The sequence below is a fragment of the Saccharomycodes ludwigii genome, chromosome I (assembly GCF_020623625.1).
Source record: "Saccharomycodes ludwigii strain NBRC 1722 chromosome I, whole genome shotgun sequence".
Taxonomy (NCBI): Eukaryota; Fungi; Ascomycota; class Saccharomycetes; order Saccharomycodales; family Saccharomycodaceae; genus Saccharomycodes; species Saccharomycodes ludwigii.
This window is the reverse complement of record NC_060200.1, coordinates 1,202,202-1,227,500: the sequence shown is the minus strand read 5'-3', so window position 1 is coordinate 1,227,500 and position 25,299 is coordinate 1,202,202. Positions and strand designations below refer to the sequence as shown.

At 29.6% G+C, this 25,299-nt stretch overlaps 12 protein-coding genes across 12 annotated transcripts; 3 read left to right on the top strand and 9 right to left on the bottom strand.

Moving 5' to 3' along the window:
• Positions 1-24: 24 nt before the first annotated feature.
• MRPL51 (mitochondrial 54S ribosomal protein mL43) lies at positions 25-447 on the top strand (the record flags this gene model as incomplete). Its single annotated transcript, XM_046078463.1, has 1 exon — positions 25-447. The coding sequence occupies one exon, from the start codon at positions 25-27 to the stop codon at positions 445-447; it is 423 nt and encodes a 140-aa protein (XP_045936847.1).
• A 299-nt stretch (positions 448-746) lies between these two features.
• On the bottom strand, positions 747-2,750 carry GCD2 (translation initiation factor eIF2B subunit delta; the record flags this gene model as incomplete). The annotated part of the gene is made up of 1 exon (XM_046078464.1): positions 747-2,750. One exon carries the CDS (start codon positions 2,748-2,750, stop codon positions 747-749), a length of 2,004 nt encoding a protein of 667 aa, XP_045936846.1.
• Positions 2,751-3,329: 579 nt separating this feature from the next.
• On the bottom strand, positions 3,330-4,370 carry MRP13 (mitochondrial 37S ribosomal protein mS44 MRP13; the record flags this gene model as incomplete). The annotated part of the gene is made up of 1 exon (XM_046078465.1): positions 3,330-4,370. The coding sequence occupies one exon, from the start codon at positions 4,368-4,370 to the stop codon at positions 3,330-3,332; it is 1,041 nt and encodes a 346-aa protein (XP_045936845.1).
• Positions 4,371-4,888: 518 nt separating this feature from the next.
• Positions 4,889-5,488, top strand: SCDLUD_000511 (uncharacterized protein; the record flags this gene model as incomplete). The annotated part of the gene is made up of 1 exon (XM_046076702.1): positions 4,889-5,488. One exon carries the CDS (start codon positions 4,889-4,891, stop codon positions 5,486-5,488), a length of 600 nt encoding a protein of 199 aa, XP_045936844.1.
• A 253-nt stretch (positions 5,489-5,741) lies between these two features.
• Positions 5,742-6,266, bottom strand: RPL11A (60S ribosomal protein uL5; the record flags this gene model as incomplete). The annotated part of the gene is made up of 1 exon (XM_046078466.1): positions 5,742-6,266. The coding sequence occupies one exon, from the start codon at positions 6,264-6,266 to the stop codon at positions 5,742-5,744; it is 525 nt and encodes a 174-aa protein (XP_045936843.1).
• A 974-nt stretch (positions 6,267-7,240) lies between these two features.
• Positions 7,241-8,104, top strand: PRE2 (proteasome core particle subunit beta 5; the record flags this gene model as incomplete). Its single annotated transcript, XM_046078467.1, has 1 exon — positions 7,241-8,104. The coding sequence occupies one exon, from the start codon at positions 7,241-7,243 to the stop codon at positions 8,102-8,104; it is 864 nt and encodes a 287-aa protein (XP_045936842.1).
• A 346-nt stretch (positions 8,105-8,450) lies between these two features.
• On the bottom strand, positions 8,451-12,512 carry FHL1 (Fhl1p; the record flags this gene model as incomplete). The annotated part of the gene is made up of 2 exons (XM_046078468.1): positions 8,451-9,809; positions 9,864-12,512. 2 exons carry the CDS (start codon positions 12,510-12,512, stop codon positions 8,451-8,453), a joined length of 4,008 nt encoding a protein of 1,335 aa, XP_045936841.1.
• Positions 12,513-13,231: 719 nt separating this feature from the next.
• COG4 (Golgi transport complex subunit COG4) lies at positions 13,232-15,982 on the bottom strand (the record flags this gene model as incomplete). Its single annotated transcript, XM_046078469.1, has 1 exon — positions 13,232-15,982. The coding sequence occupies one exon, from the start codon at positions 15,980-15,982 to the stop codon at positions 13,232-13,234; it is 2,751 nt and encodes a 916-aa protein (XP_045936840.1).
• A 716-nt stretch (positions 15,983-16,698) lies between these two features.
• PIL1 (lipid-binding protein PIL1) lies at positions 16,699-17,667 on the bottom strand (the record flags this gene model as incomplete). The annotated part of the gene is made up of 1 exon (XM_046078470.1): positions 16,699-17,667. One exon carries the CDS (start codon positions 17,665-17,667, stop codon positions 16,699-16,701), a length of 969 nt encoding a protein of 322 aa, XP_045936839.1.
• Positions 17,668-18,481: 814 nt separating this feature from the next.
• On the bottom strand, positions 18,482-19,339 carry YTH1 (cleavage polyadenylation factor RNA-binding subunit YTH1; the record flags this gene model as incomplete). The annotated part of the gene is made up of 1 exon (XM_046078471.1): positions 18,482-19,339. The coding sequence occupies one exon, from the start codon at positions 19,337-19,339 to the stop codon at positions 18,482-18,484; it is 858 nt and encodes a 285-aa protein (XP_045936838.1).
• A 308-nt stretch (positions 19,340-19,647) lies between these two features.
• FUN14 (Fun14p) lies at positions 19,648-20,409 on the bottom strand (the record flags this gene model as incomplete). Its single annotated transcript, XM_046078472.1, has 1 exon — positions 19,648-20,409. One exon carries the CDS (start codon positions 20,407-20,409, stop codon positions 19,648-19,650), a length of 762 nt encoding a protein of 253 aa, XP_045936837.1.
• Positions 20,410-21,136: 727 nt separating this feature from the next.
• RTS1 (protein phosphatase 2A regulatory subunit RTS1) lies at positions 21,137-23,692 on the bottom strand (the record flags this gene model as incomplete). The annotated part of the gene is made up of 1 exon (XM_046078473.1): positions 21,137-23,692. One exon carries the CDS (start codon positions 23,690-23,692, stop codon positions 21,137-21,139), a length of 2,556 nt encoding a protein of 851 aa, XP_045936836.1.
• Positions 23,693-25,299: the final 1,607 nt, after the last annotated feature.

The following is a 25,299-nucleotide window of genomic DNA, read 5'->3' as shown; positions in this document are numbered from 1 at the left end:
CAGAGGGATAAAGAAAAAAAAAAAATGGTTGTTAAACTAAATCACGTTCAAAGTATTGCTCGTAATGGGTATCGTTCCTTTGTCCCACATATCAAAAAGATAACTATTCAATATTGTAATTGGGGCGGTTCCTCTAAGGGTATTAGGGATTTTTTATCCAGTAAGAGATTAGATAATTTAATTGAAAATAACAAACATATAGAATTTGAGATTGTTAAAAAGTCAGGCCATCCAATATTGAGAGGTGAATATGCTAATGGCAGAGAAAAAGTTATTTGTGTACGCAATTTAAATATAGATCTTGTTGAGAATAAATTTGCTATTTTGAGGAACTCTACTGGCGAACAATTACATTCGAGAACTAAAAATGATAATGTAGAAAGTTTAAATAAGAGTGTCAGAGGTATTTGGTCTCCATTACATGAAATTTTAAAGCATAAAGTATGAACATTTACCCTTACATCTTTTTTTTTCGTTTTTGTTTTAATAACCGTACTTTTACTATCATATATATATTTAATAAACACACATTTCAATTAATACGATAGTAATGGTGATTGTAAATAGATAAATATATAATAAAACAATATAAAAAGCTGTTTATATAATACTCATTTCCATTACCCCAAAATCATATGCCAAAAATATTTCAACTTCTTTTTGGCTACCAATTGCTAATATATAAATATGTGGCCAATTATTTACTGCTTATTTATACAACATCATACACATACTGCTAAAACTCCTTATACACTTCCCTTATATTCTCTCAAGATAACAGGAACAGATGGTGGTGGTAAAGCACCAAACTCAGTGACAATCTTCTTTATATATTCAGGTGGAGTCAAGTCATACATAATATTAAAAATATTCAAATCTGGAACCTCTTCCCAACCTTCTAAACCTTGTCTTGGCGTAGAACTAGCGGTTTCGATTTGTTTATTATTTTTTTTATTATTATTTTTGGAAGTAACACCAGCAGCTGTTGTAGTGGAATAAGCGACATTTTCCACTTCTTGCTGTTTCTTTTTTTCTTTGATAAATTTTTCCAATAATATATTTTTTCTACGGTGTCCATCTTCATTAACAGAAATTAGATCATTAGGATCGGCTAACTCGTTCATTGTTAAACTATCTAATTGAACTCTATTGATGAATTTTAAACTCTCACAACAAACTATAACAGGAACATTTTTTCTCTTGGCAGTCATTGCCAACATTGCAGAACCAACTCTACTATAGCTAAAACCGTTACTTAAAATAGAGTGAGCACCCATAAATACATAGTCAATGTCTAAAGTTTGAAAAACATATGCCAAAGAATTCAACATACAATATGTAACATCCACTCCATTTTCTTTCAAGGTTTTTGCACATTTACGGCCTTCAAATAGTGGTCTACTATCACATATTATGACTTTGAAGTTTTTATTCTGCTCCTTTTTGTTATGAATAAGTAATTTGGTGATGACGTTGGAACAACCGTAGGTGACAATAGTAGTATTGTTTTGAATGTGCTGTGAAGCATTTTCAATGATCAATTGATCTGCCAATTCAATTTTTTCATTTATGAACTGATCAATAGAATCCAATAATTGTTTCTTTGCAATTTTATCGGCAGTATTCGGATCAATAACAGATATTTCTTGTTTAATCCAACGAATCGCATTACCCATGGTAACACTGAGCGGTCTTGCCTTTTTAATGAAATCAATCTGATGCGATAAATATGATGTCAAATTGCGGGATAGCGTGGTACCTTGTGGTGTCGAGTAATCAGATATAATATCTTTAAAAGTTTCTAGCATAGCCAAACAACGCGGAATAGAGCCCACAATCTTATATTGCGATATCTTATCGGTTAATTTCAAAGTAGATGGATGCAATAAGTCTCTACTAATAATCAAGTCTTTAACTTGTTGTGCTAAGCGCGTAGTGGTATTAATCTCAGATATAATAGTGTCAGGGATAATAGAACATGTTCCTGGAATACCAATAGAATCTGGCGTGATCAAATCTTCCAAACTAAATGGTGTATTAGCATTATTTTCCTCATCACTATTAACTTCTGTGGTGACAATCGTATTACCACCAGCTACATTAACGGGCAATGTTTTTTCCGCAGAGGTGGTAGACGCGGAGTTAACAATTGAACTATCGCCACTAGATGACGCTGTAGCAGGAGCAGTTGTTGTTGTTGTTGTTGTTGTTGCAGACGTATTCAAGTCGGCGGCAACATTTGCGTTTCCACTCTTTGACGTAATTACAACAACTGATGGAAGAGATAGACCGGTAGCAGTAATCTTAGAAGCCTTCGTGCTACTAATCACAGATGAGACAGCCAATAAAGAGGCTCTTCTTTCGGCTGCAGTTTCTAAATGGCCAAACAAAGAGGATTTATTCAAAGCATTGTTATTATTATTTTTACTAGCTTTCTTTTTTTGATTAGCTTCTTTAGCTTTTTCCAACTCTCTTTGTTTTTGTTTCTTTTCTTTTTTCAACTGTGCTTGTTGCTGTTGCTTTTCAATTGTAATACCACTTGCAGCAGCCTTTTTGGCAGCTCTTTTTGAGGCCTTTTCCTTTTTCTTTAATTCTTTTAATTCTTTATTAGACAATTTATTTTCATTAACAACGGTATCACTTTTGGTTGGTACTCCATTTTTGACAGTCTTCTTAGAAGATTGATCTGTTGGAGGTATATTATCGGTAGCTTGGGCTTCTTGAAGAGTTGATTTATTTTGTTCGGACATGTATATCGATAAGTTCTTTAACTTTTCTCTAATTTATTTCTTCTAATTGAATTTGAACTTATCAGAAGTAAAGGTGAAGATAAAGGTAAATTTTGTTAAAACGAGACATTCTTATAAAAAAAGAACATGATGCCGATTAAATTAAGAATTATTCAAATTTCACATACAGAAAATAATAAAAATAAAAAATAAGAAAAAATAAAATAAAATTGCAACGGGGAATGGAAAAAGTTTTTTTTTTTTTTTTTTTTTTTTTTTTTTTTTTTTTTTTTTCGATGGAAATACCAATTATAAAATGTCATGCACGTGACTTTGCATATACAATTTTCTTTTTTTTTTTTTTCAAGTTAACAAAATGCTCAAATTAATAGACAAAAAAAAAGATAAAAATATTTGTGGTCAAAATATTATCATATCTGTTTAGACATTCAGACAAATCAAGCTAAAAAATAATATATACTTTTATAATAATAATAATTATATACATGGTTGGAAGCATAAAGAGTGGGAAAAAGTTACAAAAAAAAAAGAAAAAAAAAAAAAATCAAAAAAAATGAACTACACATTAAGATAAAATAATCACCCACTTTTTTCTGGTTCTTTTTGTTCATTTTTATTTCCCTCTTTTTGAATATTTTCATGAGATATTTTCAAATTATTGACAACCTCGTCGTATAAATCTACCCTTTTGGTTTTTGCCAAACAAGCTTTGTATTCTTCAATAAATCTGGAAATTTCTTTATTGTCTTGTAATCCAGAATCAATTAAAGTTCTGCAGGTAAAAAATACAGATTTTTGTTTGTGTAGATAATCAGCACATTTACCCAAGGAAGTTTCAACAACATCTATAGTTGGTAAAGTAACGTCATCCTTCCATTTTTTAATAAAGCCCAATTCAAGAGCTTTCTTTTCCCCAAGCAACTGTTTAATCAATAACTTGGCTAAACCAGTGGTTTCATTGGAGTCTTTTACAAAATTCCATTGATGAACCAATTTGGAAACATTTGGTTCACAATTAAATATATTTTTTTTTGATAGTCTAACAGTATAGCTTGGAACCAAATAGTCTTCCATGTTGTAAACATTACCAATGTTTGTTTTGTTTTTGTTCTGTACAAATTTGGTTCTTAAAGCAGAATTAACAAAATAGAAAGCTAGACTTGATAAAACCCCACTATGTTTAAAATAACTACTCAAAATTAAAGAACGGACATGGGTACCGGAAAAATAATCCGTCCAGAATATAGATTTTCTATTATTTAAATGTTCTAATTCGTTAATTAACCATTTAATACTACTTGGATCTTTTGATTCCCAGATAAATTGGGTTAAAACACTTTTACTTGGCACTTTAAATGGGTCTCTTGGTTGTAATGGTTTATTAGTTTTTTTATCCTTTAAATCCATGGCAAATAAAAGATTCTTGTTCTTTGGACGATAGATTAACGGTTTTAAATTTTTGGGTGTCCTAATATATTGGAAGAAATCATTTAGAACCGTTTGATAAGGGAAAGCTTCTGTGTTTTCATTAATAGATGCAATAGTCTTGTTGACAACGGTGGAATTATGACGACGAATTACTAATCTCAATTTGTCACTACAAAAAACAGATCTAATCATTGCTATTTTAAATATATATATATATATATATATATATTAAGAAACTGTAGTTGTGATTATTTTTAAATGATAAAATTTCCTTTTTTTCTTTGCTGAACATGTGAATGATAAAAATTATTGATAAAGATATATGGTGAATTATAACCAAAAACTTTACATTAGAGTACAAGCAAAACTGAAAATTTTCAAATTTTTTTTTTTCTTTCTCTGTAATAATAAAAAAAAAAAAAAAAAAAAAAAAAAATATTTTGAAAAATTTCTACAGGTTGTCTATTGGTCAAAGTAAATATGTTCGGGTAAGTTTCTTTGGTACGGCCTGCATTCCGAAAAACAAGTTTACCGTACCAAGAAAGGACTTCAAAATTAGTAAAAATATTTATTAGTTTCAACAGCGATGGTCAATAAACCGTGTTCTTTTTTTTTCATTCATTTTTTCTTTTTTTTTTTTTAACAAGTTTGGGGACTAGTTAAAGGCCAAAAATAAGAGGTCAATGTATAACGTACAAAGTAGTTAAATAATGATAGATTATATACCAGAAATAGATGAAGCCTATTTAGATGATTATTACATCCAGAAGGTGGAAAACCTTATATCTCATGAAATAAACAACAATAGTCCCCAAGACAGTTCAGTGTTGCATCCCATGCTCCAGTCTAACTATCCAGAAATACCATTATCTAAACAAGTGTCTGATTATTTTGTCCAAAATATGAAAGTGATTGATAAACTAAATGATAAACAACCTACATATTCCACTATTAATGACAATTATTATAACAAGAAAAGGAAACTAAATAATGATTTTAATATGTCAAAATCAAACACAGAACTGTCCCTAGACGATCCTGTAACTTTCAGTTATTTAAAACATCAAGAACTTAACCTAACACAATTAATTGAAAAGCATTTATTTAGAAACGCACTACTTATTACTCATGAACTCTATAAATCACAAAAAAATATGGAAAATTATGAAATTGAAAATTTACAACAAAATATCTCAACTTTGGCAAATTACAAAAAAAAATGGGCTGCGCCAAACATCAAGACTATCAAAGATTCAGAACAAAGATGGAAAGATAAGCTTATTTCGAATATTTACAGTGATGAACAATAATAATGTTTTCATCCCTCCAATTTTTGTAACAACTGTATTTGCACAAGTACGACAATATATACACACATATGAGGTGCAATACTCAATGACAAGGAATCACTGACCACATGCAACGCTGGGCCGTCATAAAGCTACGATCCATCTTTTATTATTTCTTAAAAAAAAACACGGAAAGCTTTAAAATTTAAACAGATATTATATATTAAATAAACAAACAGATATATTATAATTTCTTGTTTTCTTTTATTTAAATTTATTTGTATAAAACTTCAGCATCGTATCTTTGTTTGAACCATTGAATAGAATCTTCCTTAGTAACTTTGTGGCTGTTACCAACAGTAGAATGACATCTCTTTCTTCTGGCAACTCTGAAACCTGGTCTACCTACAACAACGTAGAAATCCATACCGTAGATACCAATATTTGGATCATATTTAATACCTAAATCAATGTGTTCTTGAATACCAAACCCAAAGTTACCAGTGGCAGAAAAGTTCTTGTTTCTCAATTGATATTCCTTAACTTTCAAACCTCTTTCCAAAATTTCTTCAGCCTTTGGACCTCTAATGGTAACATGAACTGCAATCTTTTCGTTTCTTCTGATACCAAAAGTTCTGACAGTGTATCTAGCCTTAGATTGAACTGGAGTTTGACCACTTAATTGTTCTAAAACCTTAGAAGCTCTGGTTAATCTATCACCAGATTCACCAACAGAAATGTTCAAGACCAACTTTTCGATCTTCAATTCACGCATAGAGTTTTGAGCTTTGGCAGACATCTTTGATATACTTGACTTGAGGAGTTTTCCTTTTTTTTTCTCTCTTCTTTTATCTTTCCAATTTTCATTTAATTGTTAAAAGATGAGAAAAGAAACGTTACGATAAAAAATGCAGCTAACTCTCAAGAGAACTATCAGAGGAAAAAAAAAAAAAAAAAAAAAAAAAAAAAAGCATTATAGTTTGAAAAGAGTATTGGGTGAAAAAAAAAAAAAAAAAAAATAGAAAAAAAAAAAAAGGAAAGAAGGAAAGGAATAATAAATGGAAAAGAAGGAATTAAAAAATTCTGAAAGTGTGCGTAATATTTGAGGTATTCTATTTATTACACTACAAAATAAAATCTAGCGTTGTAATACATTTAATACAGCTAAAATAATAAAGGATGCTCTCTGTTAATATTGAGAGCAAAAAAATTTTTTTTCCCATTAAAAAAAAAAAAAAAAAAAAAAAAAAAATAGGTCAAGTATTGGTCGTTTGTGTGTGTTTTCTATGCCTTTAGCAATGTTTTGTTTTTTAATGCGCAAAAAAAAAAAAATGTACATATATATATATATATATATATATATATTTTTGAAAAGTCACATGACTTATCGTAGAAGATATGAGATCTTTGGTTCCTTTTTTAAAAGATGTATAAATCAAATGTTTTTTTTTTTTGTTTAAAAAATATAATGTAAAAACAAAAAGATATTTTAAAAAAGGTATGGATGCAAAGTGTCACAAATACTTTAACCTTTTTTTATTTTTTTTTATTTATTTATTTATTTATTTATTTATTTATTTATTATTTTTTTTGCGCCTTAAAAAAATAAAAATAAAAATAAAATTAATCTTTTAGTTTAGATAGCAAAAATTAATTTTGCCACCTAATAAACGTTTTAACAACTTAGCTACAGAGAAAACGTTTAATACAATTTTTAAACAACATAAAACCCAATTCAGTCAACAAACAAAATAGGAAAAATACCATTTAGCAATGTCCTTATATTCATTTGCCGATCAATTTAAAACATCTAGCATAAATCAAGAGTTGGCAGGAAACAATGATGATTTGAAAGATAATTTTATTACAGGTTTAGATAGATTTCGCCAATTAGCCCCAAGTATTTCAATTGCACCAGTTTCTACTCCAGCAGAATTTTTAAGAGCTCATACAGATGATAGCGTGAATCCAGATTGTAAAATTAAAATTGCTCACGGTACCACAACTTTAGCGTTTAGATTTCAAGGGGGTATTATTGTTGCAGTAGATAGTAGAGCCACTGCTGGCCAATGGATTGCTTCGCAAACCGTTAAGAAAGTTATTGAAATAAATCCCTTTTTATTAGGTACGCTAGCAGGTGGTGCTGCCGACTGTCAATTCTGGGAAACATGGTTAGGGTCTCAATGTAGATTACATGAGCTAAAAGCCAAAGAACGTATCAGTGTGGCCGCTGCTTCTAAAATACTTTCTAACCTAGTATATGATTATAAGGGTGCAGGTCTATCAATGGGTACAATGATTTGTGGGTACACAAAAAAGGAGGGTCCAACCATTTACTACGTTGATTCAGATGGAACTAGATTAAAGGGGGATTTGTTTTGTGTTGGTAGTGGTCAAACTTTTGCATATGGTGTGTTGGATAGCAATTATAAATGGGACTTAACAGTAGAAGAAGCTTTATATTTAGGGAAAAGATCAATTTTAGCAGCTGCTCATAGAGATGCTTACTCTGGTGGTTCTATTAATTTATACCATGTTACAGAAGATGGATGGGTGTACCATGGGAATTATGATGTCGGTTCCACGTTTTGGGAAATTAAGCAAAAAGAACACTCTTTTAACAATGTGATTGGTTGATTATAGTTATTGTTATTATCTGCTTACGTTTTTTTTTTTTTTTTTTCTCTTTTTAGATAATATGTGTATTTATATACTTTTTTTTTTAAAAAAAATATGATTTTGAATAATTTACGAATACAATATTGAATCTCGTGTGTTTTGTTAAGACCTAATAAATAAATAATTAATTAAATAAATACAGTAAATAATACAAATGATAATTCAATTTATGAGATGCAGAGTCATTCTTTACTTTTGCTTTTATTAATTATGTTTTTATAAATAAAAATATTTAACCTAAACTGCATTAATGGGGTATAATAACTCTTTTCCTTTTATATTACAGGTATTTTATAAAAAGTGACTAGACTTCATCTTCTGATGATGTTGTATTTTCCTCTTCAATTGATGATGAGGAAGTTTCTTCCTCACCGCTACTATCACTACTATCACTGCTATCAGCATCTTCCTCACTAGATGCTTCTTCACTATCACTACCACTGGAAACTTCAGGTGCATTTCTTTTTTGTGGAATTACCTTTTTAGAAGTAGAAAATGGCGATGTTGATTGCTTAGAACTAGCGAGACCTGAATTTTTAGGTTGAAAAAATTTTGATAATGAACTTGGATCAAAACCACCACTCGTTGTCCCAGGACCTGTAATACATTTATCAATAGAATTGTCTACAGTAGTACTAGCGTTATTAGATTGGGGATTTTTAATAGTGTCTTCGGATTTACTTTGTCTCTTTACGGTGTAATTATTCGGCTTTGGCGTAGCAGATCTTGAAGGTGAGGAAGATTTACCACTAATTTCAAATGTTTCATTATTTCTACTTTTTTTTTTCTTGGTTGTAATACTTGTTTTACTACTCTTCGATAAATTTTTAGTGGCATTTGTCTTTTTACTAGGTGACTTGGCTTGCTTTAAATTATTAGGTATATCTAAAGATACTAGTTGTGTAATTTGACCGTTTGTTATTTTTGCGGTGGAAGCATTAACGGCAGTTCCCAAAATCAAGTTTAGTTGTTCTGGGTTTCTATCAATTAAGGCAGTTAATGGATTACCAGTCAAACCTTTACTTCTGGCTACTTGTGTTACTTGATTAATAGTCATTGCCAAGGCTTGTGTTAATATAGTTGTTGTTGTTTGTTTGTCTAGACCTTTACGATCCTTAGTCAAGATAATTAATTGTTCTTCTAGATATTTCATTGTTCTTTTATTTGCCTCTTCCGGAGTCTCCTTCTTAGGTTTAGTGGTAGCTGTACGTTTAACAGCATTTTTTTTATTGTTTTTTTTATTAGTTGTCGAAATATCCCCTTTAGTTTCACAATCATTTTGTCGTTCAATATATTCTTTATTTAAGCCCCATAGCCAACCTTTCCCCTGCTTTGCCAATCTTATAAAAGATTCATTCAACGATAAATTATGTCTGATTGAACTTTGCCAACCGTCAGAACAATATCTGAAATATGGATATATTTCTCGAATACCAGCATAAATCTCTGAGAGGGATAGTCCGGTAGAAACAGGATATTTCGTTAAACATTCTAAAATCATGTTAGCATAGGAACATGATGGTTTGTTCCTATATTCAGGAGGTATTTCATGAAGCTCAAACACCTTCTTGGTTCTCCTTTCAACTTTGGGCCTGGGCTCTTCACTAAGTATTTCTTGTTGTTTTTGTTTTTGTTTTTGTTTTTGCTTTTGCTTTTGCTGTTGCTGTTGCTGTTGCTGTTGCTGTTGCTGTTGCTTTTGCTGTTGCTGTTGCTGTTGCTGTTGCTGTTGCTGTTGCTGTTGCTTTTGCTTTTGCTGTTGCTTTTGCTTTTGCTTTTGTATTGATCCTAGTTCTTTTTCCTTTTTACCATTAATTTGCATGTTTTTGATCGAAGAAGTTTCATCTTTTGAAATTGTATCATTTTTAGCGATTTCAGTCTTAATCCTTTTTGTAACTGGCGTACATGTTTCATCCAAGGCTTCGATTTTCACAGCTTGATCCTTTTGAAACGTCATATCTTGTTGATTGTTATCATCAATTTTCATTACAGTTTTCTCAACCTCCTCGTTGTAAGTGTTTTGATCTGGATGAGATGGTTGCTCAGGTAGCATAAATCTAAAGGGGATATCTCCGATCTGTATTTTAGTATTATTGATTAAAGGTACAGTAATATCTCTACCCACAAAATCGTCATTAACAAAAGCCCCATTCTTACCCAATATAGTTAATTCGAATTGTTCTGTACCAAAATTATAAAAAATTTGGGCATGTCGTCTAGATATAGATTTCGATGGTCCTAAGTTAACATCCACTTTGTAGTGATCTTGGTATAATTGGTGTTGTTGTTGTGGCTTTTGTTGTGGCTGTTGTTGTTGCTGTTGTTGTTGCTGTGGCTGTTGTTGTGGCTGTTGTGGCTGTTGTGGCTGTTGTTGTTGTTGCTGTTGTTGTTGTAACTGTTGTGGCTGTTGTTGTTGTTGCTGTTGTTGTTGTAACTGTTGTTCTGGCTGTTGTTGCTTCTGTTGCTGCTGTTGTTGCTGTGAGTTTTGTGAGTTTTGTGAGTTTTGTGAGTTATCATGCATATTATTGTTAAGTTGATCCATACCTAATCTTCTACCAATAATAACTTTCAACGTTTGAACATAAAATGTATAGTTTTGAAAGTCCAACCTTGCATAAGCAGATATATTAGAATTCTGCTGATGCTCTATCTTGTCCGGTGTCCCATGTAATTCATTAGAATCGGCGGATTTTGATGAATTATATTTAATAAAATCCACATCGCTTTCAGATTTAAACGTATTATTCTTAGTTAATTGCATAGGATTTGCAGTGGCATCCTTTAAAGCTTCTTCTTCGATTTTTTTATTAAAAATGGGAGATGTTTCCTTTTTAACAAATATTTTTGGTCTATTTAAAGGTAATACAGGAGTTAAAGAATCTTTTCTTTGAACTGGAAATAAGATATTTTTGGTATTTATTATTGATGCAGGTGTTTTTTCAAAATCTTTTAAAATATTATTTTGTGAAACACCAATGATACGCTCTTCTTTGATGTCATTTGTCACCTCAGTTGAATGTGACTCATTTAATTTTTCTTTATTTCCCCGTATTATCACACTATCCTCGGTGTTATTTGTCTCCAATGTCTTACTATCTCTCCCATTATTTAAAGCCCCTGCTAAATACCCAGATGTCTGTGGATTTGTCGATGCTATACTTGAATTATTAGATTTATTTCCACCATTTTCATTTGAAGCATCGCTCATGGAATTTATCCCTCCTAGTGGTTTATTTAATAGGGTAGTATTTAAACTTAACACTGAATCAACATCCGAGTTGTCGTGTATTGAAGAATTAGATTTATTATTTTCAAATTTGATATTAATAGTACTATTACCGTTAGTCTCATCATTAAATTTTTCTAAAGAGTTATTACTATTATTTTCTATTTTAAAATCTTGTATTTCCTCGGTTTTAGGTTGTATATTATTGGTAGTATCATTGTCACCTGTTTCATCAGCATTATTATTATTATCTTGATTTTCAATTACGTATAAATTGTCAGTTAATTCTCCTGCTAGTTTTTCTTTTTTTGAAATATCTTCAGGATTTAGCCGTTCTAATTGTATAAGAGAAACATGAGGCTTTTCATTCTCAGCTGTAGCATTTATTTCATATTTATGATCGGTATCACTGTTACCGTGCTGCTCATTTTTTTTTTTAACTAACAAATCCTTATCGGAGGAATCAGTATGCTCACTATGCGCAATAGATTCACTTTTAATATTATTGACTGTAGCTGTAGTAGTACTTGTATCTCCTGTGCCAAGTTCCACGCTTTTAATAATTTTACTTAATACTGGAAAATCCAAATCCTTATCGATGACAGAATCACTAATACTATTGGGCAGTGTTTCTGGTTTTTCTACTGTTGTTATGTTCGGATCGGATAAATCAAATTTAAAATCCATATTATTGGTACTGAAAGAACGACACTTTCCTTTCAAGTTCTGTTCCATGTTATCATTAAAATCAGAAATATCATCAACAACAATATTGTGCTCGTCATTAGTAGTCTTGTTAATATCAAATTCTTTAACTTCTTGTAATTTATTTCGTATGGGTCTATTTATTACTTCCGAGTTATTTGTACTATTTTTGATGTCTTCATTTTTCAGTAACTTCTCAAAAGTTGAACTTAATGTTATGCTTTTATTTTCTTTGTGATCATCAGATTCTTCTTTGTCAAGGTCGACATTCTGGGTATGGAGATGATTATTTTCAATATTATTGTCAATGCCGTCTAAAAGAAATTTTGTCGTTAGTGATGATTTATTATTTTGGCTCAGTTCGGAATATGAGCTTCCTTTTTCACTTAGTCTATTATCATTATTATTATTATCATTATTATCAAGTGCGATTGACATCTCTTTTTATGATAATATATCTGTCAAAATTAATACACACAAGTTATTGCTTGTATAGTCAGTGGAGCAATTGTTTTTAAAATTTATCGACTGTGTGTAAAAAAAAAAAAAAATTTTTTTTTTTTTTCAGTTAAATATGAGAAAATATATATATATGTATGTGTGTGTGTGTGTGTGTTTATTAAAAAATTGAGTAAATAATAGTTCAAAACTTGAAAAGAAATCTAATAAATTCTTATATATAAAATCTACTTCATTTGCTGAATAAGAAGTATACACAGTGTTAAACGGGTCAAACTAATTAAGTGTAATAAGCTTCTGTTCCTGTGCAAAAAAAAAAAAAAAAAAAAAATAAATAAATAAGTAAAATGAAAAATGAAAACTACAACAACAAACAAAAGCAAAAGATATACCAACTTTTTATTAACTATTTATCATTCTAACACCAATGTTTAGTCTGCAGATGTTTGTAAGTAAACAGACCACCGCGTAGTAAATAATTAACCTCATTGCTTTTATATTCACATTTTCTTTTCGTTTCTTTTTTTTTTTGTTCTGTTTTTTGTTTTGTTTTTCTTGTTTCTTTCTTGTCCGAGGCGTTTATATATCGATAATAAAATTACTTTCAAAATGTCCGGAAAGGTTCAAATCCGAATATCCGTTATTGTATACAAAGAATTATAAAAATATATATAGTCTAAAAAATAGCATATTCATCATCATACTCTAACTTTTCTGATCTTAATTCTTTCCTCTGGGGTAATAACCCAGGTAATGCTGTCTTTTAATTCATTTCTAATATCGCCATCAGTACTATTGTCAAAATCTTCATCTTCAAAGCCTAAAATTAAAACTAACTGCGACAGTTTTGTAAATCTTTCTCTTAAACTGAAATGTCCATCACATACAGTAGATATAAATAAGCTCAACTCCTTTTCTAATTTTAATGCCCCTAATTCATTACATTTTTTAATATTCCAGAGTTTAGGAGTCAAAACTTTATTTATAAAATAGTCCACCACATTAATTAAAATTTCTTTATACACTGGATCATGACAAACATTTTTATATGGTTGTATAATGATATTCCAGTATTTCAAAAAGTCCGCGATCAAACTCATATCTTCAAAATCAGTTGCTGTACAACAATACGTGTATTTAGTGTTATTATCGTTAACGTTGTTTTTTTGTGGAATACTGTTATTTTTTGATGCAAAAGTATTACCATCGTTATTATTGGCAGTATCTAGAGTATTACCAGATATTACATCAGATGGTTCATCATTATTTGTACCATTGTTAAAAAGTAATTTGCTCAATGCGTGGCATGCCGACTGTAACCCAATTTCAAATATCTTATTAGCATAAGTTTTTATTAAAGAATTGCAATCCTTGCTTATCAAAACATATGTATTCTTAACCAACTGTTGCAACTTACTCGCATCGTCATTAAAGGGATAATTATCTTTAAAAACGTTAGTACTGAACAATTCTTGAATTAATAATTTTTCCATTGAACTATTTAAAAAGCTAATGGTATTACTATAAACCAAAAGTCTGTGGAAATAAAACATGTTTTCATTGCTGGTGATTTCATCAGCAACAATGGAGCCATTTGCACCACTATTATTAAATAAAGAATTTGTTGCTAAATTACTAGATGTAGTAAATCCTGAAGCGTACGCCTGAATACTACTTAACGCATTTTTAAAGTTTCCTGCACCAAACAAAGAAGATTCCATACTGTTACTATTATTATTATTATTATTATTATTATTATTATTATTAGTGGTAGTAGTAGTAATAGTAGTATTACCGTTGTTATTTGTAGTATTATTATTAGATAAAGTATTATTATTGCTTTTTATTAAGTTATCAGATGCACTGGTATAAATTTTTAAACTAGAACCAGATATAATAACATTGTTTCTGGGTTCAAATTTGGTCAAATAGCATGGACTTATAGGATTTTGGGAACAAGTGGTATCAATTTTCTGCAAAATTAATATTTTAATAACGGTATTATAAAAAAAATCACCAAAAAAATTATCCACCAACTCAATTATACCAGAATTAATTATAATAACAAAATATTTTTTCATAACTAATACAAAATCATCGATTAGTGAAGAGATAGGGAAATCACTATCATCATTGTCACGTTCATATTGTTGAAATGATGAAATATATTTATTTAAGTCAGGCAATTCTTCTAAACTGTTAATTTTGGTTATATTTACCTTAATTATATTTTGTAAATTATCACGATATTCTTTAATGACAGGTACTAATTTTACAGAAAAATGTCCATTCGCTATACATTCTGGAGGCATTAGCTTATGTGGACGAGCAATAGTATTATCAGTGTCGTTCACTTTACTTTTAGTCACGAATTCATCCCATTTGATACTGAAAAATTTTGCATACATTGTCCAATTATTTAATACTTTAGTTAATTGGATCACAATGGTATCGGAATCAGTATTCCGATATTTTTCCATAAACATGTCTAATATAAGAGACGCTTGCAAATCAACTTCCTTTTCTAATTTAGACATAACATAAGTCATCGACTTACCACCATAATATTGAAATATTATGGAAGAGTGTTCATTAATAATCAAAGAGCACATTTTGAATAAAAGTAAAAGCATTGTTGGAATTGGTGCACTTTGTAAAACAACAATTTCCCTGCTTTTATCACTTATGATATCGCAGATGTACTTGGAGTATAGATCTAAACCAATCTGATATTGGCCCACCAAGGGGAAAATTTGAAAGCTTGTAGTTAATTCTTTTAAATCTTGTTCAGTATTGCTAGTATTTTCAATATTGATGGATAATTTCTTTGAATATTTTTCAAAATTATCCTTAGCAATTTGAAAAATTTCTGTTTTTTTTTCATTTATAAAAGATAAAGGTTCTACTGGAATATCACTTGTGGGAATTACTTTTTTAACAAACTCAGTGTTTAAAATTTGCTCGTCTATATGCTTATTATTTAATTCGTTTAAATATTTTGCAGCTTGAAACCAATTTTTGTTGTTATAATAAAAATTGATTTTATTAATAATAGATTTAATATACAATACTTTATCGACATATTTCATAGTGTAATTTACTGAATTTAATTGATCCTGACAAGTCTGTAGACTTTTTTTCACTATCAAGGCGTTTTCAGCTTGCTTCCCCAATTGTCCTATTCTTAACGTTTGATGAAACTTTGATAAAGTACTTGACAGTTGTGTTCTTTGTAAATCCAAATCTCTACTAAAATTACGTTCTTCAACGATAACTGTGTTGTTAATATAATCCATTAGTTCTTTTAAATATAAAGCATGATCATTTTCTAGATGTGTTTGCAAACTTTGCAGTTGGGCTAGTGATTTAATTTCATTATTTAAACTGTTGGAATAATTCTCTAAAACATTTTCTAATTGGCCTTCAAATGCCAATTTATCTATAGTCATTTAGAAAAAGTGTCGTTTTTATTACTATTATGTTTTTGCGGTGTTTTGGTTTCCAAAAGTGTTATTAAGTAGACAATCAAAATGAGTATGAAAGGAAGGAAATAGAAAGAGGAAAGAGGAAAGGGAGGGGAAATAAAAAAAAAAAAATGAGAAAAATAAGAGAAAAAAAGAAGAGAAAAAAAGGTTATTATAATTGTGATATATAACCACACAAATATATATTAATTATTTCTATTACAAATTCTATACGTTTATATATATATATATATATATATATTTTTTGTTTATTTTTTGTTTTCGTTCGAAAAAATAAAAATAAAATAAAAAAAATGTATTGACTTTGAACTTTTTTTTATTTTTTTTTTTATCGAAAAAAAGTTTTTGTCTTTGAAATATAAAATAATTAGCATTATCTTGTTATAAACAATGCTATCAAACCGAATATAATAACAACAATTTTAAAAAAAAAATTTGGACAGTATAAATCTAGTAACAAATAAATAATAAAAATAAACTATTAAAAAACAAAATAAAGAAACAAATTAATTAATTTAGAGAAAAACCATCCAAAATGGAATAAATTTAAAAAAAAAAAAAATTCAAAATTAACATTTTAAAAGAAAATAATAAAGTAAAAATAAAAAAAAAAAAAAAAATTTTTTTGTCAAATTCTTATGAGCTCTTCTTTCTATTTGGAAAAGTGCTTCCCTTATTTATTAAGCATGAATTGCTTGTTGAGCTGGTTGAGCTTCATGTAATTCATTTGGGATTCTATCGTCAATTTCTTCTTCCTCTTCTTGATCATAATCTTCAACGTCATACTCTGGTTGCTCCTGCTCTTCCTCTTCGTCGTCATATAACCTAAAGGATAAAGTTGGTTTAACTTGTGCAGTATCCAAAGTCCAATCATTCAAAGCACCTTCACAATCAACAATAATTTGCTTAGAAGCTTCATAACCATCATAAGCTGGTCTGGTTTCACCGGGCGTAACTGGTGAATCATCTAACAATTCCAACATAGCTTTACCATATCCAGCAATCAAAGCCAATTTTTCGGAATGTTCAATGACAGAATCAAACTGATAATTAAAGGCAGCTCTTAATTTCGATCTAGTGATATTAGATAATTGAGCTTCAGCAACTAAACTTTCAGCTTCTGCTCTGACTAGTTCTTGTTCTAAAATTTCCAATTTGGGAGAATAGGGATCCTTGTATTTTAAGTAAGCAATTTTATCAGTGATTTTATCTTTACGGTCTCTAGAAGGTTGAACACTACCCTCAATATCTCTGATGCTTTTGATGGTTAATCTGTACTGATCATATCTATCAATGAATTGGTCATCCAATTCACTAATTTCATAAATTAAAACACCCAACTTATCAGTGATATCACTAACATCATCATCATTTTCTAAACCCCACAAAGATAATTGCTTAGCAGCATCTCTTCTTTCGTTAGCAACAACTTCCAATGAACGCAAAACGTTTTTTTCCATTTTAACTAATTGAGACAACTTACGAGATAAGTCTGGGCCAAAGGCACCAGCAGTATTTTTTCTAAATTGATAAGCCAATCCACCCTTACCAAAAAACTTATTTTTGGTAGAACTTGGTGGTGGAGGTGGGTTCTGCAATTCGGCAGCAGTTGGAGCTCTCTGGTTTCTTAGGGAATAAGTCTTATGCATTATGAGTTGTATTTATCTGTCTATAAACTATGATATTTTTGATTTTCAGCAATACGAAGGTTTTATACAGAAAGGAATGAATTAAAAGGTAGAAGTGTTCTTCTAAGAAGATAAATGGAAAACAAGGAAAAAGGAAAAAAAAAGAAAAAGTTATAAAAAATAAAAGTGATGGTTATTAAGGTGAGATATGTTAAAATGAATTAAAAATTGATTTAATTTACCTTTGTTTAAAAAATGGAAATGAAAAATGGTAAATATTATATATATATATATATATATATATGTTTATTTAATTTATTTATTTATTTATTTATTTATTTATTTATCTAAAAGTTGTTGTTGTTATTTATTAATTAATTACCCCCCCTCCTCCTTCTTTCCCCTCTTCGTTGCCACTAACCCAGCTACCGCCTCTCATTTTCCGTTTTCTCCGCTGCTTACAGCCACATCTGCGCCACTTCCTTACTTTCCACCCTCTTTATCAATATTTATTTATTTATTTTTATTATCAAAACAGGAAAACAAACCGCCAACCCCTCAATTTTCAATCCAAACAATTTGCACAAGTAAACAACTTACAGTTATTTGCCAATATATAAAATAAATATCATTATAATCATTCTTATTGACTATATCAACATTTTCTCCCTTTTATTTTAAAATATCATTATTTCCTAATCTAGTAATCCTATACACAAACCAAAACATAAGTAATTCCATACCAATTCGTACAAAATGATATACACCTTAAAAAAATGGTTTTACTTGTAATAACAACCGTCACTTATATATATATACATATACATATATTCCATTAAGCTGGCATTGGTTCCCCATTAATTAATGCATTCAATCTAGCCTCTTTAATAGCATCATTCTTCTTAGTATTGATATCTAAATCGTTTTTGATCTTCAATTTCTCAATTAAAAATTGTGTCAAGCATGGATGTTCATCCTCGCATTCTGAACTACCGACAGGACAAAACCCATTTAAATACCTCAAGCATAGCTTCTTGTTTTTTATGTGCTTAAATTTGCAGTTTGGTCCCATTGCACAGAACCCTTGCTTATAAGCTTCACATTCCTCTATGATAACTTCGTCTTTTGTCCCATTTTCATTACTACCCAAGCCATCATTACCACCACTATCATTACCAGTTATACTATCTTTCAATATTGGGTGTCCTGTTCTTGGGTCTATATGTAGATACGGACACTCGTTGGTACTCGTACAATATCCATTCTTATTGAAAAATACACATTCTGGCATTTTCCGTAAATTATATTCATGTAAATATTCACAATTATTATTTTTTTTACACAACCCTCTAAGCCAATGTTTGCAAACAATTTTATTATTGAAATTAGGTAATATATGTTTATTGGGACAATTAAGACCGTTGGGACAGGTCATATGTGCTGGATTATGACGTGCTTTGTTGCCAATACCATTATTATTATTATTATTATTACTAGTAGATGTAGCTGCACTGCCACCAGATATATTGGCAGCAGCAATAGCTGCGGCCCTCGGATTATAAAATTCACATATTTTGGTATCTCTTGGATCAAAATTATATTCGCTGGATACAAATTTGGTTATTTTGAAATTATATGTTTTTTTTTTATTGTTCGTATTACTGCTATGAAGTATTGAGGATGAAGAAGACATTGTTTTCCTTGCTATGGTTAGTTACTTCTCTGCAAATATTGTTCTTTCCTTTAAATCTGTTTTAAACCTTTTAGTAATTACAAATAGGGGCTATATATATATGTGTGTATTAAGAAAATTGTTATCTTTTTTTTTTTTGACGTTATAAAGTAAAATGATTTGACTGATTATGTAAAAAAAAAAAAAAAAAAAAAAAAAAAAAAAAAAAAAAAAATTTTATCTTATTCTAAAAAGTTCCCACTCGTATATACATCTAATTACCCGAAAACATCGGGGCGGTAAATACAACCCCCCCCCCATTTAAATTATCAGATGTTAACTGATGCTAAACCAAACGACAAAATAAAAGAAGCTTTGAAAACAGGATTTTCCATCAAATAACCAAAAATCTTATGCAAACTAGTCTTCAATTGACTTGTAATAGTAGATGTTCCGGTGTTACAATAATTGTAGGTAAAGTCAGTAGTATTTAATCCTGAAACACTCAATAACGAAGTGTTTCTGGATAGAACGCCTCTGCTTACCAAAAATTGGATAAATAAACAACTACTCATAAATACCCAAATAATAACACCACTTAATTTACCCACAATTATACCTGTTATTAAACCCAAAATTGATCCAACACATAACTGTCTATAAAAAACCCTTCTTTTTCTTTGCTCTGAGGTTAACAATAACTCTTCATTATTATTACTATGATTACTGATAGCAGGAGTAGATAACGTATCATTGTGCAAAACTTGCGGTTTAATCAAAGAAAAGAAGGACCCATTATCATCAGCAGTTGCTAGACAGGCCAACGAAACCAGTGGGATACTGCCAAAGAATAAAATTTTTTTAGTATTTCTACCATATTGGTTAAATTTATCATTGTTAGAGCTGCTATAATTATACTTTATTTTGCTTAAGGTAGATAATCTACATTTAGCAACATTAATAGTATTAATTTTATTTTTTTTTAAAATTATGTTGCTCTTAGATAATAATAATCTGGTTAAGGGTGAAGAAGCCATAACACTGGAAATGCCATTGCCTTTGTTGCACTTAGTTATTAAATTCAATATCATATTTTTGTATATATATATGTGTGTGTGTGTGTGTGTGAATATATATTTTTTTTTAATATTAAAAATACAATTTTTATTAGTAATATATTAGAATTGAACAAAGGAATATAATCTAATTGTCGAATGCAATAGTTATACATACATATATATATAACCAGGTATTTATATATTTAATAAACGTTCTACAACTCGTTTATTACATTACTATAGGAAATGACAAATAGTTAAGTTTTTCATAAGAAAACAGCGCAGGTGATGTTACATCAACATCGTCTTTGTCCCTATTTGATAATATTGTGTGGTAAATAGTAATAATACTAGCAACAGTCGATGCGTAAAGGCAAGACGGAAACGTACATACATATATATTTAATTGTTACTAAACTTGCCATATATTAAAAAAGTTGCTATGCTCTTATTTTTTTCTGGTCGGTGCAACCAATACCTAAGTAATTATAATAAATAAAGCATGTGCCCAACATCAACCGCAATAATAATTAATAATAATAATAACAATAAAGAATATAAAGATAAAGTAAAGTAATCAACAAGGAAGAAAATAAAAATAAAAATAAAAATATAAATATAAATATAAAAGATAAAAGATAAAAGATAAAAGATAAAAGATAGAAAAAGACATATACACATTACTCATATTCAATTCAACCATATTTTCCTCTTTGAATCAAAAAAAAAATTGAGAGAAAAAAAAAAAAATGAATAAAACTCATGGCGTATTTCCATCTTTTATTTTTAATTTTTCTTTGACAACTTCCTCCAAACGATCCCAATTTTCCAACTTTTGCCTCTTCTGTAGTTTTCTATTCATCTTATTTTCTTTGCAATGCTCTAAATATAATTTTTGACATTGTTCATATAAAGGATAGTTTGTTTCCAAGAATATTTTTAATGCCTTAAATGCCATCGCATGAATTGCACGGTTCCATGAACCTGAATTTATAGCTTGTTCAACCAACAAATATGGGTCTTGATCTTGCAGTAATAATTGATTAATGTCTTCCATATTCTTTAATTTTTCTTCAAAATCGTAATCAGAGTTTGAATCAGAATCACAATCAAGGTTACTTTTCTTGCAAGCACCTGCATCCATTATTTCACCTCCTGAACTGTCCATTGTTCGGGATGACGCAGAATCAACTTGTAATTGACATGATAATTCATATAAATTTGGAAATAATATAGGTAGAATGACATCCGCATTCTCAATGCATAAATTTAAAAAATATTCATTGTTCCAGTAGCTTAATACTTTTTCAGCAACTTGAAAATGAGGAGATGCAATGCATTTTGATAGTTGCACACTCAATGGAACTTCAATTTTAATAAACTCTAATGGTTCAATAACTTCAAATATGTCTTCAACCTCATTCAAAAACATAATTTCCTTGGATGAATTTGTCTTGGGCCAAAACCTTAATAGGCCCATAACGACTTCTTCTGTTAACAACGGTTCCTTTTCCAAAAACTGCACAATACAATAAGCCAATTGCGGATGGTACAAGCTTAAACATCTAACTTTATGTAACGGAATTAGAACCCTGATTAAAAAAATCTTGTGTTCCTCTTTTAAAGGTAAAGCAAACCCATTAATAATAGACCCCAATATCTCTAACAATTCGGCTATACCGTTAAACTTTTCAGTTTCATAAGTAAATTGAAGAAAAATGTTACTTATCGAACGACGAATAAAACTTCTCAAACTCAAAAATTTACCATAGATCCTGTGCAAAGTTGTTTTTAGACAATCCCTTTCCCTAATGTCTTCACTATCAAATAATTGCAACAAATTTAATATAAATAAATGATCAATATAATGCTTAGCTATGGTATGATTGAAATCCGGACTTTCTACAAATCGTAAAAAAAACTCATACACTAACTGCATATGAGGCCATGCTAACTCATTGACAGGTTCATCTTCATCTGGATCATAAACATCACCTTGTGGATTGACTGGAGGTGGAATGGGCCTGAATAAATTAATCTTAAACATATCAACAACATTACAATACATTTCCTCCGTGTAGGTTAGTCTATTCGTTACTATAAACTCAATTAATTCTTGTAAAGTAATTCTCTTGATTTCTTTACCCTGAATATCAAAACTAGGATCAGTAAAATCAAACATGGTCTTACATTGGTCAACCTTGGCTAAAAATAAGGAAACTTGCTCTTTGATTGGAACTTCATCAAAATTAGGTAGTTTAGTCAATTGGGTATAGCGACTGGGTTCAAATCTGGAGGATGTTTGACGCTGTGGTGTTTTAATTAGTTCTAAATCAACGTCTGGATTCAACGAATTTTTCGATGGCGTTGGTAAATGATCAAAAGAGTGTGAAGACCTGGGTATATCTATATTTGGGGAAGACATGTTGGTACTGCCGGTGTCATTATGGACACCATTGCTATTGTCATTAACAGCATTACCGACGTCAGCATTAGTACCTGGAACACTCGACGTACTATTACCAACACTGTTTTCAGTATCGTTATAATGTTGCTGTGTTGACGAATGTGGCTGGCTAACAACTGCAGCTTTTAATAATGTTGGATGGCCCGAATTGCCATGTGTGCTTTGTGGCGTGCTAGTGTTGTTGATACTAGAGGAGGATGTTTCTCCAGGAGTACTTGCAGATGATGATACCAACAAGGAGGATGATCCATCAACATTTATAGAGGTAGTTGGACTACTACCGGTAGTGGTGCTGGGTGATGAAAATGTACTGGATTGTATGCTATTACTTGATTCTTTTGAAGAACTTTTATGCTCTTTGTGGTGACTTCTATTACTCTTATTACCATTATTAACATTACTTTTGCTACTACTTCTGTTGGTACTGTTTTTACTACTGCTACTACCACTACCATTTTTGGTATTACCAGTATCACCACTACTACTCCCTGTAGCGTTGTTACTTGATTTACTGGAGGAAGATTTTGATGACGATGAACTTTTAGAGGATGAACCTTTTTTGGAAGATGAACTGTTATTACTACTAGAGTTGCCGCTACTTGATACTTTTTTTGAATTCGATCTCTTTAAAGAGCCTGAAGACAATTTATTCTTCAACTCTCTATTATTATTATTATTGTCAGAGTTACTACTTGATGTGGTATTGTTGCCGACATTACTATTAGCATTATCCTTGTCTTTTTCCTTGCTATCTCTACTACTACTACTAGTGTGATTGCTACTGCTGCTACTACCAATACCAGTACCACTAGCCGCCTTTTTAATCTTTTGCTTGAAACCACGCATCATCTTGAATTTTAATTAACTAGTTTATAAGGTATGATGAAAGGAAAATTAATTGTTTTTATTCTTGTTAATTGCTTTGTTGTTATTGTTGTTGTTGTTGTTTTTTTTTTTCCTTTTCTTTTTCTTTTTCTTTTTTTTTTCTTTTGTTGTTATATTATTTTCCCCTCTTTTCTCACTGATTGTTTGAAGAGGATATAGATTTAGAAATGAAACTTGCTTTTTAGGAGAGTCAAAAAAAAAAAAAATGTTTGACAATTAATAAATTAATGAATTAAGAGATAAGTTAGAGTTCAATGACAGAAAAAATGGAAAAACAGAATCAAAGACAAATGTGGAATTTAAAAGAGAAAAATAACAATATTTGGTGATATTAACTTTTTCTTTTTTTTTTTTTTTCTTTTTTTTTTTTTTTTTTTTGTTTATTTTTTTTTTTTGGTTTGATGATAATTGTTATATGGTAATGGCTTTTTATATTTGTTGTAATCTTATTTTAAATAAAGATAAAAGTATGTTTCTATATAACCCCCTGCTAGATGTGGATTTTTGTCCTGTTCATGTACTTGAGACTCAGACGTATATATTATGGAGTAGCAAATGCTAAAGGGAAATATAAAGGTTGGAATGAAGATTATTGATAGAATTAAGATTAAATGACAACCATTAAAAAAAAAAAGAACAAAAAAAATGGATAAATTGAAATAAAAGTATAAGGAATAGAAAAAAGAAATCAAACGGATTAAAATTATATATAATAAAAATACGACTTTTATTTTGTTTGTATTATATAAAGAATTCTTCTTCCTGTGCAAAAATAAAATAAAAAGTAGTGATAGTAATAATAATAATAATAATAATCGTAATATTATAATTTTATTTTATTTAAATATTTTTTTTTTTTTTTTTTTTTTTTTTGTTGGAAGGATAAAAAAGGGAGAAATGAATAAATTAATTAAGAGGAAAAAAAAAAAAAAGAATGATTTGTTGGCATTCTGAGCCTATTTTTGTTTTTTTCTTTTTCTTTTTTTTTAATGAAAAATTAAAAACAACTCCCGCCCGCTCTCTCCCTTTTCTTACTTAAACGCTCTGATAAAAATATAATCATATAATGGACATTCGGACTATGGCAGTTTGTCTCGTCAATAAAAAAAAATAAAAAGTAAAAGGAAAAAAAAAAAAAATGCCCTTTTTTACTCAATATTTTTATATTTTAAAAACGAAATTCACAATTTTTTTGGTGGTTTTTTTAAGTTCCCTTTTTCTGTGTTTTAAATAGTCTTCTTTCATATCCTTGCGTATATAAAAATCAAAATAGTTGTAAGATTCAACCCTAATCTTTATTTCCTCCTTTTTTTTTTTTTTTCCTTTTCTTATGTATATCCATTCATTCTTTTTTTTCCCTCTCTTCCTACTTTGTAATTGATTTAAAGTCCATTTGTTCGATCAAATCAGCAGCCAATGTTTATTAGTGGGCCATGTTGCAAAATATTTGGATACTCTAATTTTTGAGAAGTTCAAAATCTGAAAAACAAATCACTATTCCGAGAGATAATACTCAGGCAATTATTATTTTTCTGTTTTAATAATGATAGCGATGACAAAATATCGACTTA